This window comes from Oncorhynchus mykiss, chromosome 10 (genome assembly GCF_013265735.2).
Source record: "Oncorhynchus mykiss isolate Arlee chromosome 10, USDA_OmykA_1.1, whole genome shotgun sequence".
Lineage (NCBI taxonomy): Eukaryota > Metazoa > Chordata > Actinopteri > Salmoniformes > Salmonidae > Oncorhynchus > Oncorhynchus mykiss.
In genome coordinates, this window is record NC_048574.1 from 72,781,402 (window position 1) to 72,803,946 (window position 22,545).

Consider the following 22,545-nt stretch of genomic DNA (forward strand, 5'->3'; position numbering starts at 1 on the left):
ATAAATTGACAAATGTCTTGCAAGGCTTTTTCTATCAACGTTTCTAAAATAGTGCCAACACGAACGAAAAGCGAGTTCGACAGACATAGCTAATTAACCTGGTAAATGTTAGCTAGTGTGCTAGAATGAAATGACAGTGGAGCCAAATCTGTTATAAATGAAAACGAAACCCTTCTGTCTGTGGTGGAACCTTTGAATTGCTGGTGGCCGTTTGGTTCCGGACAGCTGACGAGGTTGCCCCGGTAATATACCGTAAACACTTATCTGCCTCCTTAATTTCACCAACTTTGAATACTTGTGTTATACATGCAAAATAATAAAATTAAACGACAGGTTGAAAAAAATCTTTATTCCTCTCAGAAAGCAACATATTGGGTTGACAAACCTTTAAAAAAAATACTGTTACTGAAACCCCTGATGAGTCAAGAAAAATATAATTTCCTTCCTTTTGATCAACTGTTCTTCCACAATCCTTGCTGTCCAGATTTTAAAAAATTAAAAAAAGTTTATATACATGAAAAGGGAAAATCCAATGTTGCTAAAGCAAATCAATATTCAAAACAACACACAATTTCAGGTAACACAATACACCCTAAAATCAATTAAGACCGGTGTTATACAGGTGGTTGGTGGCACCTTAATTGTGGAGGATGGGCTTGTGGTAATGGCTGGAGTGGAATAGTAGCAAATTACATTCTATTATGAGCCATCCTCCCGTCAGACTCCTCTGGATGGTTTGCCGGGACTTATGGTTTATTTGCAAAGCTGATGGTTGTGGCTAGATGGATAAGCTAAACCTAACTATCCCTTTTCTTAACCTCATTCTCCTAACCTGCTACATTAGTCTTTCTAACCTGCTAATTAATTAGATCCTCCATTACAGCAACACTGGCAGCTTCAGAGCAAAGTGAAATCACAAGGCACAGAGTTATTGAATTGGTGCAATTTCACACAACACACCCCCCCCCCCCCCCCTCTAAATGAAATGCTAATTAGTTGCTAATGTGGATCATAAACTACAAATACCATGATGATCTGGAATGCCGAATCAAGGCAAGGGTAAGAATCTCTAGAATAACTATCTAATGTTAGCTAAATGTAGTAATGAATAATATTTAAAATTGACAATCCATACCTTCTGGGAATGCTATAAAATCCAAAGGTTACAGGCAGAGTTAGAAAGTGTGCTGTCAGAAGTATTACAATGTAAATAAATGTTGAACAATGGAGACAGAAAAAACGGTGGAGTTTGAGGCAGGGGCTGAGGGGGGTGTGAGCAGTTAGGTCTGGGCATGGTCATTATTTTTTTTAAACCATACAAAACAATGTATCATGACTGGGATGTGGCTGGTCCACCATTAGAGGGTGTTTTTCGAGCTGGTGTCTTTTGAGAAGGTACTGTCTTTCAAAGTCCTCATTGCACTCGGAGCATCTGAAGGGCCGGTCTCCCTTGTAAACAGTGCACTTGTGCGTATCGCGACCCTGGCGTTCTTTGAACGTCTTGCCACATCCTGAGCACCAGTAGTCTTCTCCAATGTGTTTACGTTCATGGGTGTCCCGCGATTTAGGATATACAAACATCATTCCACACACACAGCAACTGCAGGGTTTTTCACTTTTCTCCTCAACTCTATTTTCTGGGTCGACAGTCTGCTCCACAGAGTGTTTTTCCAGCTGGTGTCTTTTGAGATGGTACTGCCTTTGAAAGGCTTCACTGCACTCGGAACAGCTGAAGGGACGTTCTCCTTTGTAATCAATGCACTTGTGCGCGTCACGATCCCCGCGCTCCCTGAACATCTCACCACAGTTGGAGCACCAATAGTTTTTTCCAGCGTGACCACGCTCATGCCTGTCGCGAGATGTGGCCTGCCGGAAGGTTTTTTCGCACACAGAGCAACTGTAGGTTTTCACTGTGTGTTTGGATCGCTGGTGTCTGTTCAAGTAATTCTGAAACTTGAATTTCTCACCACAGATATCACAGCTAAAGGGCAGCCCTGTGTGTGTTATCATGTGACTTGTCATTCTGTGTTTTTTTCTCTCGGTCTTTCCACATATTTCACAGCTGTACCTTTTATTACATTTCTTCTTCGTGGGTGCTGGAGCATCCTCAGCTGACACCAGCAATGGAATCTGTTCTCTCTTGAAGTCATCGAGTCCAAGTTCTCTGGATCCCCCAGAGGCTTGACTTCTCTCTTCCTCATCATTTTCTCCTGTGATATTCTGGTTGGCCTTGTGAGTGTCTGGAATATCCTTGCCATAACCTGAAAAGGAAGTACATTTCACAGGGTACATTTCACAGGGATATTTCTCAGTGACAAATACAGAAGCTAAGAATAACTCATGCTGCAGAGTTGTGATTTTTGTATTAAACATATTAAAATAATAGCGTCAATTGACCTTGAGACTCCATGTCGTCATCGTCCATTTCCTCCTGTTTTATGACAGGTGGTGCAGGCCATGTCTCCACCCCCTTCCAAAAGACAACCAATGCTGTTATTAAACTGATCCTACAGCAACAATTACACCAACACTAGCATTTTTTTAAATTACAAAAACAGGGGGAATGACACAAATTATGGAATATATTTTACACAAATGTTTTCAGAAGGGCATTTATGTTTAAGGAGCCCTAAACGTATTATCATCTGTAGCCTAGACAGTATAGAGCTTACCTAGGTGTCATTCAAAGCCTGCTACACAGGACTTTGCATGGTTTTCAATGACATCTGGCTGGGAGTAGCCAGTGCAGTTCTGAGACATTTCTAAAATCGACAGCCAAACCACAAGCTAAACTCACCATGTCTGTCATCTGACCAAAAGCCTGTGATGGCTGTTCTTCCTCTGGTACCAGTGACAGTGGACCTTGGTCTTCAACAGTAAGGTGACCTTCTAGCCAAAGACCATTGGCCTCTTGTTCATTGAGGATTTGCTCCACGACTGGGAAGTCTCTCAAACCTGTTGGGGAAGCTAACATACAAATACAGATTTTCAAAAAAAATTGTTCAACACAAAACTGAGATATCGAGGCTCAACATAGTGGACACATGCAATCATTACTCATGGCAGGATGGCGTAACTACGTTTTTCTTGCAACCAATGTGTCTCAGATTACCTCCAACATAAGGACAAAAATCCGCAGGCAACTTGTAAAATACAGTTTATTCAACAATCTGACTTGTGATGGGACTGTTAACAAAAAGTGAGCATAACGATACATGTTAGAGACGAGAGAGGAGTCTCCCGGAATCGTTGAGGCTAGTTAACGTTACTGTCCAGACTTGGAGTTTGAGCGTCCCCCAGACATGCGACTATTAGATATCCTCTTCGACCGGGAGATGTGTAACGTTAGTTACTGTAGGCTTCAAGTGAGTAAGTGACATGGCTAGCTAATTGTAGGCAAGCTTCCTACAAACACAGCCTATACGCATAACCAACGTAGCTAGCTTTGACTCACCTGGTTTTTGAATTATCTCCATGCAGTTCGCTGGCTTCTCCTTCTCGATGTTATTTGCAATCGCCTGTAACTTTATCGAACTTTGATTTTGTTCTTGCAACATTTCCACTCGAAGAGCAGCATACGTTTCTCCCATAAGTTGGCAGATGTCTTGCACGGCTTTTTCTGTCAAAGCTTCCATAATGGAGGCAACACGAGAACCAAAAGCGAGTTCGAAAGACATGGCTACAAAACTCACTAACCACGCGAAGTTTGCAGTGTTAAGTTACTGTTGGAGTGTTTGAATTGCTGATAGACGTTTGGTTCCGGACAACTGACGAGGTTGCACCGGTGATATACCATAAACACTCGTTTATCTGCCTCCTCGATTTGCTAAATAAAACCAAACGATACAGGTTTTTACACTTTTATTCCTCTCAATAAACAAGAACATATCGAGTTGACAAACCTTTAAAAAATAAATGCTGTTACTGAAACCACAGTCACAAATATTTCTCAATTCCATTTTTATTAACAACTCTAATACAACCCTTTCTGTCAAGACGTTTTCAGGCCATAGATTGTTGTAATGTTTGAGTCACTCATATCGCATTAACACACTCATTTGGCTAAATGTATAGAATACGAAAAATGAGCTTTAAACCTGCAAAATTCTCCCCGCCATCAAGGGAAGTGTGAACAGAGAAATATACTTAGAAAATAGAAGTGGGGCACAGGATGTTCCACAATGTTGGAAGGGGGGGGGGGGGGGGGGGTCTGGGTTTGGGAACCCCTGACATAGCTGATGGTTGTGGCTAGACGGAGTAGACCTACAGCTCCATCTATTTGTTGACAACTGTAGCATTTTAGTTAAGCCTAACTCTAACCCTTTTCTTAACCTACTACGTTAATTATCCTAACCGGCTGCGTTAGTTCTCCTAACCTGCTATGTAAACAAACCACAAGTCCAGACAAATCATCAGTATACCCACAAGTGTGTCCTGAAGTAGACAGTTTATTGATCCCCTCGCCTCTCTTTGGAAGTCACCCTCGGGAGTTGACAACAACACGTGACAACGGAGGGCCCTCCGAGTGAGTTGGTAGGGGTGAGGGGGTGGTTTGGGAATCAGTCTATTCACGTTAAATGCTGCATATTTTGGATCAATCGGAAATGTAATTTGAAACGTGAAGCACGCTGTAACAGTCCAGATCGAATCTAGGCCCAACATGAGCATTAAAGATGGCTGTAAAACATTATCCAGGTGCCTGAAGTTAGTTGTGCAGTAAAGGTCAGAGATGCGATATCCTGCCTGTGTGGGGTTGAATCCCAGTCCCATCACTGTTCTACACACTATTTCCAACGCTATCCGTCACCCCTTCGTTCAAATCCATGTCTATCCTTTTTGTACTGAACAAAACAACTTAATTCAGTTGAAGCCATTTCACTTGTGTCAACTTAACCTGAGTTTGTTACTGGAACTTTTCCACCTAACGTACTCATATCGGCCTTAGGGTCATTGTCATTTGAAGGCTGTGCTCCCTGTACTACCGTCGCAGTATCATGACCGGGACGTGTCTGGTCCAACATTAGAGGGTGTTTTTCCAGCCGGTGTCTTTTGAGATGGTACTGCCTTTCAAAGTCCTCATTGCACTCTGAGCATCTGAAGGGTCGGTCTCGCTTGTAAACAGTGCACTTGTGCTCATCGCGATCCCCTCGCTCCTTGAACGTCTTGTCACATCCTGAGCACCAGAAGTCTTCTCCAATGTGTTTGCATTCATGGTTGTCACGCATTTTAGGAAATACAAACCTCATTCCACACATAGAGCAACTGTATGGTTCTATTTTCTCCTCAACACTCTTGTGTTTTCCTTGATGTTTGGCTAAACAGGTGTGGCTCTTAAAATTCTCACCACAGACATCACAACTAAAGGGCTTCTTTGTGTGTATTAACTTGTGTCTGTTAATGTTGCCTTTATTCATAATAATCATACCACATATGTCACAGGTGAAACGCGTGGGTGCCTCAGTCTCAGAACTCTCCGCTAACTCAAACAACTGACTCTGTTGGTCCTCAATGTCCTTGGACTCAGGTTCTGGGTCGACTGTCTGGTCCACTAATAGAGGGTGTTTTTCCAGCTGGTGTTGTTTGAGATGGTACTGCCTTTCAAAGTCCTCATTGCACTCGGAGCATCTGACGGGCTGGTCTCCTTTGTAAACAATGCACTCGTGCTCCTGACGCTCCTTGAACTTCTTGCCACAGTCTGAACAACAATAGTCTTCTCCAATATGTTTGCGCTCATGGTTGTTGCGCATTTTAGAATACACAAACATCATTCCGCACACAGTGCAACTGTAGGGTTTTTCTACTTTCTCCTCAACTTTCGCGTGTTTGCCCTGATGTCGGGTGAATTGGGCTTTGCGCTTAAAATTCTCACCACAGATATCGCAACTAAAGGGCTTCTTTGTGTGTGTTAACATGTGTCTGTTGATGTTGCCTTTATTCATAATAGTCATTCCACATATGTCACAGGTGAAATGTGTGGGTGCCTCAGAACTCTCAGATTCAAACTGACTCTGTTGGTCCTCAATGTCCTTGGACTCAGGTTCTGGTTCGACAGTCTGCTCCACCATTAGAGAGTGTTTTTCTAGCTGGTGTTTTTTGAGATGGTACTGCCTTTCAAAGTCCTTGTTGCACTCGGAGCAGCTGAAGGGCCGGTCTCCCTTGTAAACAATGCACTCATGTGTGTCGCGTTCCTGGCGCTCCTTGAATGTCTCGCCACAGTCTGAGCACCAATAGTTTTTTCCAGTGTGACCACGCTCATGTGTGTCGCGAGATGTGACCTGCATGAACGTTTTTCCGCACACAGAGCAACTGTAGATGATCCCTGTGTAGTGATTGAAGCGCTTGTGTCTGGTCAATAATTTCTGACACTGGAATTTCTCGCCACAGATATCGCAGTTAAAGGGCAACCCTGTGTGCTTTCGCATGTGACTCGTCATTCTGGCTTTCTTGTTCTCAGTCTTTCCACATATTTCACAGGTGTACCTTTTATCATATTTCTTCTTTATGGGTGGAGCAGCATCCTCAGCTGACACCAGCAACGGACTCGGTTCCGTCTTGAAGTCGTCAAGTCCAAGTTCTTTGGATCCCCCAGATGATTGACTTCTCTCTTGCTCGTCACTTTCTCCTGTGATATTCTGATTGGCCCAGTGTGTCACTGGAATCCACTTGTCGTACGCTGAAGAGGAAGTCAACAACAACACACAGTGACTATAATTGTTACAAGTTAGTGTAGTTGAGCTAGTCTGTGCTTTTGTATTGAACATAGATTAGAGTAAAAGATCAAACTGACCTTGAGACTCCATGTCGTCGTCATCCATTTCCTCCTGTTTGATGACCGGTGGTGCAGGCCATGTCTCCACCCCCTTCCAAAAGACAGCCTTTAATTAAACTAGTAATCATAAATAAAACAATAACACTAACATCTTGGTCATTTTAATTTTTAAAAAATCATTTAAAAAAATCAATAGAAAACATTACAGGGGGAATAACACCAAAATAATGGAATATGTTGAACACATCATGGAATGCACTGAGTGTACAAGACATTAAGAACACCTTCCTAATATTGAGTTGTACCCCCTTTTGCCCTCAGAACAGCCTGATTTGTCGGGTAATGGACTCTAGATTGTGTGGAAAGCGTTCCACGGGGATGCTGGCCCATGTTGACTTCAATGCTTCCAATGTGTCAAGTTGGCTGGATGTCCTTTGGGTGGTGGACCATTCTTGACACACATGGGAAACTGAAAAACCCAGCAGTGTTACAGTTCTTGACACATACCGGTGCGCCCAGCAGCTACTACCATACCCCGTTCAAAAGCACTTAAATCTTTTGTCTTGCCCATTCACCCTCTGAATGACACACATACACAGTCCAGGTCTCTGTTGTCTTGCCCATTCACCCTCTGAATGACACACATACACAATCCATGTCTCAAGGCTTAAAAATACTTATTTAATCTGCATGCTCTCCTATATCTATATCTCGTGCCAAATCCGGTCCGTGGCACATTGGGTTGTCAAGTCATTTTGGCACGCTTCCATACAGCCCGCGATGCGCTGCACTACAAGTCACAGCAAGCACTGCCAACGTGCTGCACGCCAAACGGCAGTGCTTTGCCACACACACAGCCCTCATCCCAGACCCACAAACCAGCCAGTGCCTTGTCATATCATCACTAATGGCACTGACTGAATCATCTACCAGACCTTACATTTAAAACGTCTTGTAAGTTTGGGTTCCAATGGGTCATTGCTGCAGCCTACAGAAAATGTCATCCGAGGTGTCAAAATGTCAAAGGATTTGCACAGTTATAAATTACTAAAAGGAAAATAGTTCATACAAGCAAGTATAAATGACTCAAAGTCAAGTAACTACGAATCCTACAGTATATAACATATCTCACCTTGCGCTGCAACACTGCCTGGCTGGGGGCTGTGCGCACAATGAAAGTAAGGCATACAAGTTGGTCTAATTTACTTTAAACTAAAGTCTGCTTAAGTGAGACATTGTTTCTTGGATATTTACATTTTTTTCCACAAGGTAGGTTATTTTTTTTTCAATGTTTGCATTTCAACTTCCTAGGGAAAAGACAGCTGCTACTAGTCAGACTCACTCACAGGCACAAACATGACTCAAGTAGCATTATCACGGTAACCTCCCACCCTTAAAGGGCAAGGTGAAAACATTTGTCTCATCTATAATATTTTGGTTAAAAGATTCAGGTCGTATGAAATTAAATGAAAACAATACACCACTTTACTTCTTACTAGTAATACATTTGTTTCAAACATTACAAAGCATGCTCATCCATTTTCTTGGTTTTTGTTGGTGTAATTTTAAAGAGAATATTTTGGCTGGTAAAAAAAAATCTGAGTGGCTGGTAGATATTTAAATCTACCTTACAGTGGCTGGTGGACCAAAAAGTTCATTTTAGGCCCTGTTGACATCCCATCATGTTTAGGGAATGTATAAATATGCCCAGTTGCCCATGAGTTAAGCTACTATGGCTAGAATAACTCTCAGGGACCTTGAAAGAGGGGTCTAAAGGAGGGGGTTAAAGTATGTGTCTCTGTGTGATTCTGGAGCGGCACCCGAGACAGCATTTTCCACCACTATCAACAAATACATCAAATTATGTAATTTCTCATGGATAAATGTTGCACCCTTCCAGTAGAGTTCCAGACACTTGTAGAATATATTCCAAGGCGCATTGGAGGTGTTCTGGTGGCCCAACACCCTATTAACACAATATTTTCACATGTCTTTTATTTTGGCAGTTACCTGCCTCTACCTTTACAAAATCAGCAAACTCAACTCACCATGTCTGTTGTCTGACTAAGAGGCTGTGCTGGCTCTTCTCCTTCTGGTACCAGTGAGGGTGGACCTTCGTCTTCCACAGTAGGATCACCTTCTAGCCAAAGACCATTGGCCTCTTGTTCATTGAGGATTTGCTCGACAACTGGGAAGTTTCTCAAACCTGGCGGGGAAACGAACACAAATAAAGCTTGAGATTCTGAAAATGTTGGTTATACGAGACTGAAACTTAAAAAACATGTAGTGGAAATATGCAATCATCACCTATGATGGTAGATATGTATCGGATAAATATATTGTATTTGTAAAGCACCTTCACTAAAGCTAAATAAATGACATTAGGAGCACAGCAATAGGCCTACTGTAGCGCTGAAGGATCAGGCGACGTCATGAATAATAGCGCTCTCGGACTTTCATAAATAGGCGACTGCTAGCTAGCTAGGAGACATAGCTAGCTATTGTATATCTATCCCCACTTCCTATAGACAATTAGCATATAGGTATAACTATCGTAAGATATTTACTCTCACTGAGTTTATGAATGCGCTCCATGCAGTTCGCTGGATTCTCCACCCCTGTCCCATTCTCCATCTCCTGCAATTTTGTCCTCGAACTTTGATTTTGTTCATGCACCATTTCCACTCGAAGAGCAGCATAGGTTTCTCCCATAAGTTGACAGATGTCTTGCAAGGCTGTTGCTGTCAAAGTTTCCATAATGGAGGCAACACGACTACGAAAGGCGAGTTCGAAAGACATGGCTACAGGAGTTTACAGGAGTGAACTAGGAAATTAACTACTTGCGGAACAATTGAGTTGGTTTTAGCAGTTTCGTTCCGGACAGCTGACGAGGTTACCACCGCCACAAAGTCATAATTGGTTATAGCGTAAAGAATTTTAAAAACGAAATTTGCTTTTTGGTCTTTATTTAAGGTTAGCAGTGTAGTTAATATTAGGATTAAAATACAATTTTAGAATAAATTGTAGAAATAGGCGGGATGTAAGACTTTGCAGCTGTGGTAACTAGTGACGACCTTCATCGGCCTCCATTTTCCCGCAATATTTGTGTTGTATACAAAATAAGAAAAAAACGGATTTACATCAGAAGAATCTCAATTCCATAATTTATAATGAAAAATATAAACGTAGCATGTAGTGTTTCATGAGCTGAAAAATATCCCAGAAATTGTCCAGCTTTTCCAAAGAGCTTATTCCTCTAAAACTGTGCACACATTTGTTTTACATTCCTGTTTGTGAGCATTTCCCCTTGTCAAGATAATCCATCCACTTGACAGGTATGGTATATAAAAAAAAGTAGATTAAACAGCGTGGTTATTACACAGGTGCATCTTGTGCTGGGGACAATAAAGGGCCACTCTAAAATGTATTGTTCCAACACAATGCCGCAGATGTCTCAAGTTGAGGGAGTGTGCAATTGGCAGGCTGGCTGTAGGAATGTCCACCAGAGCTGTTGTCAGATAATTTAATGTTCATTTCTCTACCATAAGCTGCCTTCCACGTTATTTTAGAGAATTTGGCAGTACATCCAACAAGCCTCACAACCGCAGACCATGTGTAAGCACACCAGCCCAGGACCTCCACATCTAGTTTCTTCACCAGCGGGATTGTCTGTGACCAGTCACCCGGACAGCTGATGAAACTGTGGGTTTGCACAACTGAACAGTTTCTGCACAAACTGTCAGAGACCGTCTCAGGGAAGCTCATCATCCTCACCAGGGTCTTGACCTGTCTGCAATTCTGCGAGGAAACCGACTTCAGTGGGTAAATGCTCAACTTCGATGGCCATTAATCCCGGTTTCAACTGAACCAGGCAGATAGCGTGTATTGCGTCATGTGGGCGAGTGGTTCGTCGATAAGAGTGGCGGTGAGGGTTATGTTATGGGCAGGCATAAACTACAGACAACACACACACACACACACAATTGCATTTTGTCGATAGCAATTTGAATGCTGAGATACCGTGACGAGATCCTGAGGCCCATTGTCATGCCATTAATCTGCCGCCATCATCTCATGTTTCAGCATAATGCACAGCCCCATGTTGCAAGGATCTAAACATAATTCCATACTCCAGACATGTCACCCATTGAGCATGTTTGGGATGCTCTGGATCGAAGTGTAAGACAGCATGCTCCAATTTTCAGCAACTTCACACAGCCATTGAAGGGGAGTGGGACAAACTTCAACAGCTGGATCAACACTATGCGAAGGAGATATCTCACTACATTAGGAAAATGGTGGTCACACCAGATACTGACTGGTCTTCTGATCCACACCCCTACCTTTTGTTTTTGTTTTGTACATATAGTGAAATGTACTAAATGTATGCATATCTGTATTTCCAGTTATGTGACATCCATAGATTAGGGCCTAATGAATGTATTTCAATTGACTGATTTATTATTATCATCTACAACAATTGCTGTCCAGATTGAATTACGTTTTATTGACAAACCATGATGAAACTTGTCAAAAAAGCAATACACAACTGCTGTAGTGTATTTTACAAATAAAACAAGTAAACACATCTCAATTCACATATCTATGTAAGTGGTATAGTGCCGTTTGTTTTTGTTAGGTGCGGGAGCCAACCCCCAAAAAGTGAATTACATAATTTTACAATCAAAGTTTGTACTGACAGATGTAACCTAATGAATATTGTAATACAATATGTACAAAATGCATTCTCCAACTGCAACATCTGCCCTATGCTCACACTCTCTCACTAAAATGTAATATACCGAACTTGGTATTTGAGGGTATCTAATTTACAAATAGGCCATCAGTGTCATTGGTGAACGATAATTATTTGAGTTTTACCGGTGAAATGTCCAAACTGCATCTGCATGACAATCATTTGATCTCAATCAGCTTCATGGGGATACGCACTTAGATCTTCTTGAGTTACTGTTTCAGGAGCGAAATAGAGCAGATGGTGATACTACTAACTTATATTCTCAAATTGCAAAAAGGGCGGGAGCGCTGCTCCCTTGCGCTCCGGCGGCACCACTCCTCCCTTGTGCTCCGGCAGCACCACTCCCCTGGTCTTTGTTAAGCAGCCTTACTCTAATCTCCTTGACTCTTGAGGACTCCTTTGCCTTCCCCACGTCGATACCGTACACGGTGGTCTGGATGAATGTGTAGAAGTTACACAACGCTTCATGGTAGGACACACTGAAGACATAGTGTGCCTTAAAGAGCTCGTCAAAAGCTGCCACTGATGTTTGGGCCTTGCACGGGATGGCCTTCTGGTCAACGACGATGTAAAACTTCTGAAGGCTGTTCTTCCTTTCACCGACACAGAGGAGGAAGGGCTGCTGCTCATATCCAACTGTCTCAAGGAAGGTCACCATACTTGTCCCTACCTGAGGAAAAGAGTACAAGACAACAGTAAATAACATGTTCCACAATCCCGAGGGCAGACCACATGCCCACTAGGTAGGTAGCCTGGCACAGTGTTTCCCAACTCCAGTACCTTCAACAGTACACATTTTATTGTAGCACTGGACAAGCACACCTGAAACATGTCATCTAATCATCAAGCCGTTAAGATGAATCAAGTGAGTTTGTCGGGGGATGCAACGTGTGCTGTTGAGGGTACTTGAGTTGGGAAACGCTGGCCCAGCGGTTAGAGGTGAGTAAGCAGGCAGAGGGTTGCCAGTTCCATTCTAGATGCCATTGCCTGCCGTTGTGACCACGGGCACTTCACTTCCCACAACAGCAGCTTCCCAGGCACCCAGTGTGGCAGCCCCCCCCCCCCCCTCTCCAAAACCTGAATATGCATGTGTCTTTCAGCGGGGTTGGGTTAAAAGCGAAAGTCAAATTTCAGTTGGACCTTATATGCAATTGACCAATAAAATGATCATAATCTTAATCTAAGCAACCTAGCGATTTTTTATTTTATTTATTTTACCTTTATTTAACCAGGTAGGCAAGTTGAGAACAAGTTCTCATTTACAATTGCGACCTGGCCAAGATAAAGCAAAGCAGTTCGACAGATACAACAACACAGAGTTACACATGGAGTAAAACAAACATACAGTCAATAATAAAGTATAAACAAGTCTATATACAATGTGAGCAAATGAGGTGAGAAGGGAGGGAAAGGCAAAAAAGGCCTTGGTGGCAAGGTAAATACAATATAGCAAGTAAAACACTGGAATGGTAGTTTTGCAATGGAAGAATGTGCAAAGTAGAAATAAAAATAATGGGGTGCAAAGGAGCAAAATAAATAAATAAATTAAATACAGTTGGGAAAGAGGTAGTTGATAGGGCTAAATTATAGGTGGGCTATGTACAGGTGCAGTAATCTGTGAGCTGCTCTGACAGTTGGTGCTTAAAGCTAGTGAGGGAGATAAGTGTTTCCAGTTTCAGAGATTTTTGTAGTTCGTTCCAGTCATTGGCAGCAGAGAACTGGAAAGAGGCGGCCAAAGAAAGAATTGGTTTTGGGGGTGACTAGAGAGATATACCTGCTGGAGCATGTGCTACAGGTGAGAGATGCTATGGTGACCAGCGAGCTGAGATAAGGGGGGACTTTACCTAGCAGGGTCTTGTAGATGACATGGAGCCAGTGGGTTTGGCGACGAGTATGAAGCGAGGGCCAGCCAACGAGAGCGTACAGGTCGCAATGGTGGGTAGTATATGGGGCTTTGGTGACAAAACGGATTGCACTGTGATAGACTGCATCAAATTTGTTGAGTAGGGTATTGGAGGCTATTTTGTAAATTACATCGCCAAAGTCGAGGATTGGTAGGATGGTCAGTTTTACAAGGGTATGTTTGGCAGCATGAGTGAAGGATGCTTTGTTGCGAAATAGGAAGCCAATTCTAGATTTAACTTTGGATTGGAGATGTTTGATATGGGTCTGGAAGGAGAGTTTACAGTCTAACCAGACACCTAAGTATTTGTAGTTGTCCACGTATTCTAAGTCAGAGCCGTCCAGAGTAGTGATGTTGGACAGGCGGGTAGGTGCAGGTAGCGATCGGTTGAAGAGCATGCATTTAGTTTTACTTGTATTTAAGAGCAATTGGAGGCCACGGAAGGAGAGTTGTATGGCATTGAAGCTTGCCTGGAGGGTTGTTAACACAGTGTCCAAAGAAGGGCCGGAAGTATACAGAATGGTGTCGTCTGCGTAGAGGTGGATCATAGACTCACCAGCAGCAAGAGCGACCTCATTGATGTATACAGAGAAGAGAGTCGGTCCAAGAATTAAACCCTGTGGCACCCCCATAGAGACTGCCAGAGGTCCGGACAACAGACCCTCCGATTTGACACACTGAACTCTATCAGAGAAGTAGTTGGTGAACCAGGCGAGGCAATCATTTGAGAAACCAAGGCTGTTGAGTCTGCCGATGAGGATGTGGTGATTGACAGAGTCGAAAGCCTTGGCCAGATCAATGAATACGGCTGCACAGTAATGTTTCTTATCGATGGCGGTTAAGATATCATTTAGGACCTTGAGCGTGGCTGAGGTGCACCCATGACCAGCTCTGAAACCAGATTGCATAGCAGAGAAGGTATGGTGAGATTCAAAATGGTCGGTAATCTGTTTGTTGACTTGGCTTTCGAAGACCTTAGAAAGGCATGGTAGGATAGATATAGGTCTTTAGCAGTTTGGGTCAAGAGTGTCCCCCCCTTTGAAGAGGGGGATGACCGCAGCTGCTTTCCAATCTTTGGGAATCTCAGACGACACGAAAGAGAGGTTGAACAGGCTAGTAATAGGGGTGGCAACAATTTCGGCAGATAATTTTAGAAAGAAAGGGTCCAGATTGTCTAGCCCGGCTGATTTGTAGGGGTCCAGATTTTGCAGCTCTTTCAGAACATCAGCTGAATGGATTTGGGAGAAGGAGAAATGGGGAAGGCTTGGGCGAGTTGCTGTTGGGGGTGCAGTGCTGTTGACAGGGGTAGGAGTAGCCAGGTGGAAAGCATGTCCAGCAGTAGAAAAATGCTTATTGAAATTTTCAATTATGGTGGATTTATCAGTGGTGACAGTGTTTCCTATCTTCAGTGCAGTGGGCAGCTGGGAGGAGGTGTTCTTATTCTCCATGGACTTTACAGTGTCCCAGAACTTTTTTGAGTTAGTGTTGCAAGAAGCAAATTTCTGCTTGAAAAAGCTAGCCTTGGCTTTTCTAACTGCCTGTGTATAATGGTTTCTAGCTTCCCTGAACAGCTGCATATCACGGGGGCTGTTCGATGCTAATGCAGAACGCCATAGGATGTTTTTGTGTTGGTTAAGGGCAGTCAGGTCTGGGGAGAACCAAGGGCTATATCTGTTCCTGGTTCTAAATTTCTTGAATGGGGCATGTTTATTTAAGATGGTTAGGAAGGCATTTAAAAAAAATATCCAGGCATCCTCTACTGACGGGATGAGGTCAATATCCTTCCAGGATACCCCGGCCAGGTGGATTAGAAAGGCCTGCTCGCTGAAGTGTTTCAGGGAGCGTTTTACAGTGATGAGAGGAGGTCGTTTGACCGCTGACCCATTACGGATGCAGGCAATGAGGCAGTGATCGCTGAGATCTTGGTTGAAGACAGCAGAGGTGTATTTAGAGGGGAAGTTGGTTAGGATGATATCTATGAGGGTGCCCATGTTTAAGGCTTTGGGGAGGTACCTGGTAGGTTCATTGATAATTTGTGTGAGATTGAGGGCATCAAGTTTAGATTGTAGGATGGCTGGGGTGTTAAGCATGTTCCAGTTTAGGTCGCCTAGCAGCACGAGCTCTGAAGATAGATGGGGGGCAATCAGTTCACATATGGTGTCCAGAGCACAGCTGGGGGCAGAGGGTGGTCTATAGCAGGCGGCAACGGTGAGAGACTTGTTTTTAGAGAGGTGGATTTTTAAAAGTAGAAGTTCAAATTGTTTGGGTACAGACTTGGATAGTAGGACAGAACTCTGCAGGCTATCTTTGCAGTAGATTGCAACACCGCCCCCTTTGGCAGTTCTATCTTGTCTGAAAATGTTGTAGTTTGGAATTAAAATGTCTGAATTTTTGGTGGTCTTCCTAAGCCAGGATTCAGACACAGCTAGAACATCCGGGTTGGCAGAGTGTGCTAAAGCAGTGAATAGAACAAACTTACGGAGGAGGCTTCTAATGTTAACATGCATGAAACGATGAGGGTTTAGTTTAACTATATTTTCACTCAAATATGAGCTCAGAGTTTCATGAAATGGATGGTTATCCTATTTACATGGGATATAATTGACTTTGGCTACACCTCTGGAGAACATTATGTGAAACTGTCATAAAGCTCCTGTTAACCCCAGGGGAGGGGTTAACAGGAGCTCTGTATTGTTAACAACTACTGTCCTAAAGAAAGGTGCACAAACCTTCATAAATCTAACCAGATGGTCAGCAGCTTGAGAGGTACGGATCTTTGCGGTCTTTGGGCCCTTTGAGGTCGGGGGTAGGAGATGCAGAAGCAACAAAATGGCTGCCAAGTCACTCTCCCATCCTAATTTTTCAGTGGAAAACAAGAAATGCTCAGTAAAAGCTCACATGCCAGTTTCACTCTGACAATGTATGGTCAAGTTAGAAAAGTCATTGGAAATACCAAAGAACATATTTGAGTTCTGCACTAGTACCATAATCATTGGATTCCTGCTGAGCAGATGAGAGGAGGTCTTCCACAGGTTCGCTGAAGGGAAGGGTTTTGCAATCTGCGATGACCCTGGGTTTGAAAAATGTTGGCCACTTCGCCATAAATGTCCCAGAAACCACCTCTCCGAAAAGTCTGGTGAAATCTTGGTTGATCTGAATTACATTCAACAACAAAAACATTCCAAATTAATTATCTTTCCACTTTCTTTTAAAATCACCAAAACATTATGAATTCTATTCATACAGTCTTACCAAGCCTGTAGTGTCAAGGAATCTGGGGAAGACATCTAGGACAGTTGAGGACTTCCCCGGATCATGAACCACCTGCTGTCTGTATTGGAACGTCGCCATCATCTTCTCTCGAACCAGTGACTCATTAGTTGTTGTATGCTGAAGCACAGATATCGCCTCTCTGCATTCATCCCCCGAAAGTTGCTCAACAGCTGAAGGGCAACTTCGCTGAGCCTTGGGACCATTTTGATAGGTGGGCTTGGTTCTCTTCTTGGTCTTACATGACGTGTTGCGCCCCACTGTCTTTATTCTCCAGGCCAGGTAACCAGATCCACTAGCTGCATCGTAATATTTTTCCTGTCAATCAATAAGAAAACAGTTTAAAAAAAAGATGAACGCCGTTTTAATGTCCTGGAACTTTTGGCCTGGTATCCGGAGAGAGAATTCAGTCCTACATTTATACTTACATAGCCATGCTCTGAATCTGGATCATTCAAGTAGGGGAATAAAGTCACAATCCCCAGGGCGTAGTTGGTGCGGACACTTGATGGGGGGATCCTCCTTCAAGGAAGATTACAAAAAATATGTAAATAAAGTGTTTTAAATAAAATACTGTTTTATGTTTTAATGTGTATTGTATGCATCCACCCATCAGTACATAGGAAGTTCCATCAGGAAATGAACAGTTATTTGAAGTGATGTGCCTAGTTAAATAGGTTGAATAAAACATTTAAAAAAATTGACGTTTTGTCAGCCCCGCTACATGGTTTGATCTAAAGCTGTGGAAACCCACCAGTATGAACACACAGGTACTCGAAGTAAACAGCTTTGGTCATCACACATTACATTTTTTCTTTTACCCCCTTTTTCTCCCCAATTCCGTGTTATCCAATTGTTAGTGGTTAATGTCTTGTCTCATCGCTGCATCGAGGCGAAGGTCGAGAGCCATGCGTCCTACGAAACACAACCCAACCAAGCCGCACTGCTTCTTAACACAGTGCGCATCCAACACGGAAGCCAGCTGCACCAATGTGTCGGAGGAAACACCGTACACATGGCGACCTGGTCAGCGTGCACTGCGCCCGGCCCGCCACAGGAGTCGCTAGTGTGTGATGAGACAAGGATATCCCTGCCGGCCAAACCCTCCCCCCTAACCCAGACGACGCTAGGCCAATGGGCCTCCCGGTGGCGGCCGGCTGCTACAGAGCCTGGGCTCGAACCCAGAGTCTCTGGTGGAATAGCTAGCACTGCGACCACTGCGCCACCCGGTAGGCCCCGTCATCACACATTTCTAACACATTGAATTATTCACGTACCCATGATTTTCCATCATGTCGGCCACAATAATGTTCACCATCAGTCTCCGTGTGCTATCCGTAAGACCTTTGGTTTTCCCATACTCCTGGAACACCTTTTCTCCACCTGGCTTTGAGTGAAGGATGGCACTGATCATCTAGAAAAACACATCAAAACAATGGACGCCTTGTGATCAGTCGAGCATCTTCAAGGTACTGGTAATGGACAAGAAGACAAGGGTATGAAAATAGGCGGAACAGAAACAGCCACATGTGTTTTAAAGTAATATCACTAACGCGCTAGTAGTGGAGCTACCAGCAGCATTTTACACAACTCACATCTCTTGCCGCATTTCGGTCTGTAGGTTCATCAGTCAGACGTCTTTTTCGTGCCTTGGATTTTTCCAGAGTTAAAGCTGATCCAGAGGAATCAGACCCAACTGAGCAGATCAAGACCTCAGACATGGACACTTGTTCATCTGAAAGATTACAAAGATGTAACTTTCAGGGAAAATTCTGCAAAAAAACTCCCTACCATTACTACTATTTGCTAAAGAGCTCTAACTACAATCTGATGGACATTACAAAAACAACCCAACAATGATTTACCAAATGTCTCGATCAACTGATAACAGATGAGTGAAATTAGCAAAGAATTGGGATAATATTGTGCAGGAGTAACTTAGCTGTGCCTTTGCATTCATCACCTAACAGTTCCTCAACAGCTGAAGGGGAACTGTGTTGAGCCTTTGGACCATTTTGATAGGTGGACTTGGTTCTCCTCTTGGTCTTACATGATTTGTTGCGCCCCACTGTCTTTATTCTCCAGGTCAGATAACCAGACCCAGTAGCTGCGTCGTAATATTGTTCCTGTCAATCAAAAAAGGAAACAGTTCAAAATGATCAACACCATTTAATTTAACATCCTGGAACTGTAGGCCTGGTATCCGCTGAGAGAGAATTCAGTCCTCCATTCATACTTACATAACCATGCTCTGAATCTGGATCATTCAAGTAGGGGAATAAAGTCACAATCCCCAGGGCGTAGTTGGTGCGGACACTTGATGGGGGGATCCTACTTTGAGGAAGATAAAATATAATAGTAACAATTCTAGTAAAAGCGATAATCAGCGATTCATTTCTCAGCAAAACTGAAGCCCCACCACATGTTGTGATCTAAAGCGGAGGGATGTCTCTAGGGAAACCCCCTCGGTATCAACAGACAGGCTTGTACTCTACATACAGGGAATGCATGCATGACTGGTGTTTCAGACCTAAAATCACAATGCCACAACAATGGAGCTTGTGTCAAAGGGCACCCTAAAGTGAAAGCTTTTAAGATGTTTTCATACCTCAAAAGTACACTACTGTCGAGCCATGTTTCCATTCTGAACCATTGGTTTGTAGATACAGTAACTATACCTCAAAATGAACGGAAAGAATTGGCAACAAAAATCTATCAAGCAATGATGTGGACATACAGTATATTGACAGTAGTCTGCTTTTAAGGTCTGAAAACATCTAGCAGACTTTCATTTTGAGGTGTCTAATACCTTTAAGTTTGACAAATCATACACTGTTAAATATTATACCATTTGTCATGATACGTACCCATGATTTTCCATCATGTCGGCCACAATAATGTTCACCATCAGTCTCCGTGTGCTATCCGTAAGACCTTTGGTTTTCCCATACTCCTGGAACACCTTTTCTCCACCTGGCTTTGAGTGAAGGATGGCACTGATCATCTAGAAAAACACATCAAAACAATGGACGCCTTGTGATCAGTCGTGCATCTTCAAGGTAGTGGTAATGGGCAACATTTTACACAACTCACATCTCTTGCTGCATTTCTGTCTGTGGGTTCATCGGTCAGACCTCTTTTCCTTGCCTTGGCTTCATCCAGAGTTATAGTTGAACTGATGGAGACATCAGAGTGCGTGAGCTCATGCGTGTTGAGAGATTTGATGTAGGTGAACCCTTTCCCACACACAGTGCAACTGTAGGTTTTCACGGTGTTGTGTTTGTGCCGCTGGTGCCTGGTCAAGCCGCTCTGACACTGGAATTTCTCACCGCAGACATCGCAGCGGAAACGTGGCTTCCCAGTGTGTTCTAACATGCGTGCTTTATACTTTGTCTTTATGGGTGTCACAGCATCCTCAGCTGACACCAGCAACGGACTCTGTTCTCTCTTGAAGTCGTCGAGTCCAAGTTCTCTGGATGCCCCAGAGGCTTGACTTCTCTCTTCCTCATCACTTTCTCCTGTGATATTCTGGCTTGCCTTGGGAGTCTCTGGAATCCACTCGCCGTAACCTGGAAATGAAAAAAAAAAACGTATACATAAACTTGGAAGTCAATCAATCCGCTGACATTGACACAATGGACAAATGTAATGATTTATTATTGAATTAGTAAGGGCGACCAAGAAAAATTAATCGGTTCAATTTAAGGCCAAGCGGCAAACAATAATGTAGGCACTAGGGATGGGGTGTGAGCATGCTGGTCTGGGCAGATGAGATGTAGTCTGTTTGTGTGTCTAAGTTGTTGTTCGCACACACACACACTTGTTTTTGGAATAGATTTTTTTTAAATGGACATTACAAAAATAAATGTATATAATTATGACAAATACACAATGTAATACAAGGAAAATAAAATACTTTACATCCTGATTGAAAATAGTTGCTTCAACTAACCTTCCGATTCCAAATCATCATCAGCCATTTCCTCCTGTTTGATGAGCCATACTGGCCATGGTACCTTCCAAAAGACAACGTCATTATTGATGAATCGCGTTCTAAACTACAACCAGTTATGTTGGGGATGCAACACAAACATCTCGTGTGGTGGTCCTCACTACAGCCAGTTATGTTGGGGGTGCAACAACAACACAAACATCTCGTGTGGTGGTCCTCACTACAGCCAGTTATGTTGGGGATGCAACAACAACACAAACATCTCGTGTGGTGGTCCTCACTACAACCAGTTATGTTGGGGATGCAACAACAACACAAACATCTCGTGTGGTGGTCCTCACTTACAAAGTAGGTGGGACAAACCAAACTGAATTTACCGTGTCTGTAATCTGACCAGGGGGCTGTGATGGCTCTTGTCTCTCCGTATCTGGCACCGGTGATGCTAGGCCTTCAAAAACAGCACCGTCTTCTAGCCAATGATAGTTGGCCTCTTGTTTATTCAGGATCTGCCCCACGATTGGAAAGTTTCCCAAACTTGGTGGGCAAACTAACATACAAGTAATGAAAATAGACGCATTAATGATTTTTTTTAATTACAGACACCGCTATAGTGGTGGTTTAGCACTCTGGGGTTATTGCGTGTTATAAACTGGGTGGTTCAAGCCCTGAATGTTGATTTGCTGACAGCCATGGTATTTCAGACCGTACACTGAACATTTATATTTAGTGCTCTAATTACGTTGGAAACCAGTTTATAATAGCAATAAGGCACCTCAGGTGTTTGTGGCACTGCGATGCGTTGTGCAGAAGAACAGCCCTTAGCCGTGGTATATTGGCCATATACCACACCCCCTCGTACATTATTGCTTAATTAAACCATGGATGTACACCAGACGCTATGTGTTGTACACTAAATAGCTAACTGTTAACATCTCACCAGGTTTTGAAAAGTTATTGGGGCAGTTCGCTGGCTTCTCCATCCTTGTCTCTTTTTTATTTTGTTCTTGCAACATTTCCACTCGAAGAGCAGCATAGCTTTCTCCCATAAATTGACAGATTTCTTGCACGACTGTTGCTGTCAAAGCTTCCATAATGGAGGTGACGCGACAACGAAAAGCGAGTTCGTGCGACATGGTTACCAAGTAGACTACAACAATCAATCTAATTTGTTCCTACTGTGATGTGAGAAGGCTACAGTGAACATCTTCTTTGTTATCAGATGGTGGCTTCACCTTTTCACACCTCTTCCGGAAGTTTTCTTTGGATTAATTCCGGACAGCTGACGAGGTTGGGCGGGCCGGTGAAATACCGTAAATACACGTTTAGATACGCCCTTGAGTCTAGCAGCTTCTTACATCTTTTGTTGAATTTATTTGATACTCAAAATATTAATACAAAATTTCCCAACAGCATAAGTGGCGTTTTTTCTCTCTCCCACTAAACAAAAACAAGACGCCTGAACAAACATTCAAACATTCTCATCCTCTTGATCTTATGAGCTGCTATGTACCTTTCTACAGCTATAACATTCTAAGCTAAATAACTTGATTATAACAGCCTAGATTTGAACCACCAATTGTTTGGTGTGAGTGAGTGGAGCATGATTCCCCAGCTTTTCAACATACTTTGTACAATAGTCAACTTTAACAAGTTATAGAGACTGCAAGAAATGTTCAAAATAACAAAATGTTTATAGTTTTCCTCCCCAATTGTTTGTTGTGCTTGTTTGCAAGACCAGCACTCAGGCCTTGGAAATGGAACTGGCAGCCAGGTCATAACTGTAACCCAATAAACTGAAGGGTCAGATTAACAAATGCAATTTTCTCCATTTGTATGGTAAAAAATATATACAACATGAATGTACAAGATTTGTTATAAAAAATATATATAATAGA

General features: G+C 43.0%; 2 protein-coding genes across 11 annotated transcripts; both read right to left on the bottom strand.

The window, feature by feature from the left end:
* Nucleotides 1–329: 329 nt before the first annotated feature.
* LOC110534749 (zinc finger protein 84) lies at nucleotides 330–9,667 on the bottom strand. 6 transcript variants are annotated; one of them, XM_036933893.1, is made up of 7 exons: nucleotides 9,337–9,667; nucleotides 8,818–8,975; nucleotides 6,788–6,875; nucleotides 6,481–6,673; nucleotides 2,798–2,967; nucleotides 2,398–2,470; nucleotides 330–2,261 (listed from the first exon to the last, which is right to left on the bottom strand). In XM_036933893.1, the coding sequence occupies exons 1-5, from the start codon at nucleotides 9,566–9,568 to the stop codon at nucleotides 2,916–2,918; spliced, it is 723 nt and encodes a 240-aa protein (XP_036789788.1). In that variant the 5' UTR covers nucleotides 9,569–9,667; the 3' UTR covers nucleotides 330–2,261; nucleotides 2,398–2,470; nucleotides 2,798–2,915. The 6 variants fall into 6 exon arrangements, with proteins under 6 accessions (XP_036789788.1, XP_036789784.1, XP_036789783.1 ...); XM_036933889.1 differs by having other exon boundaries at nucleotides 3,455–6,673; nucleotides 9,343–9,661; XM_036933888.1 differs by having other exon boundaries at nucleotides 3,455–6,673; nucleotides 9,337–9,661.
* A 1,541-nt stretch (nucleotides 9,668–11,208) lies between these two features.
* On the bottom strand, nucleotides 11,209–21,921 carry LOC110534744. 5 transcript variants are annotated; one of them, XM_036933895.1, is made up of 14 exons: nucleotides 21,588–21,921; nucleotides 21,028–21,197; nucleotides 20,651–20,714; nucleotides 19,792–20,267; nucleotides 19,566–19,702; nucleotides 18,939–19,029; nucleotides 18,647–18,824; nucleotides 18,294–18,433; nucleotides 17,976–18,112; nucleotides 17,127–17,220; nucleotides 16,681–17,016; nucleotides 16,413–16,581; nucleotides 16,158–16,282; nucleotides 11,209–12,195 (listed from the first exon to the last, which is right to left on the bottom strand). In XM_036933895.1, the coding sequence occupies exons 1-14, from the start codon at nucleotides 21,781–21,783 to the stop codon at nucleotides 11,788–11,790; spliced, it is 2,721 nt and encodes a 906-aa protein (XP_036789790.1). In that variant the 5' UTR covers nucleotides 21,784–21,921; the 3' UTR covers nucleotides 11,209–11,787. The 5 variants fall into 5 exon arrangements, with proteins under 5 accessions (XP_036789790.1, XP_036789793.1, XP_036789792.1 ...); XM_036933898.1 differs by having other exon boundaries at nucleotides 18,749–18,824; nucleotides 18,939–19,032; XM_036933897.1 differs by having other exon boundaries at nucleotides 18,662–18,824; nucleotides 18,939–19,032.
* Nucleotides 21,922–22,545: the final 624 nt, after the last annotated feature.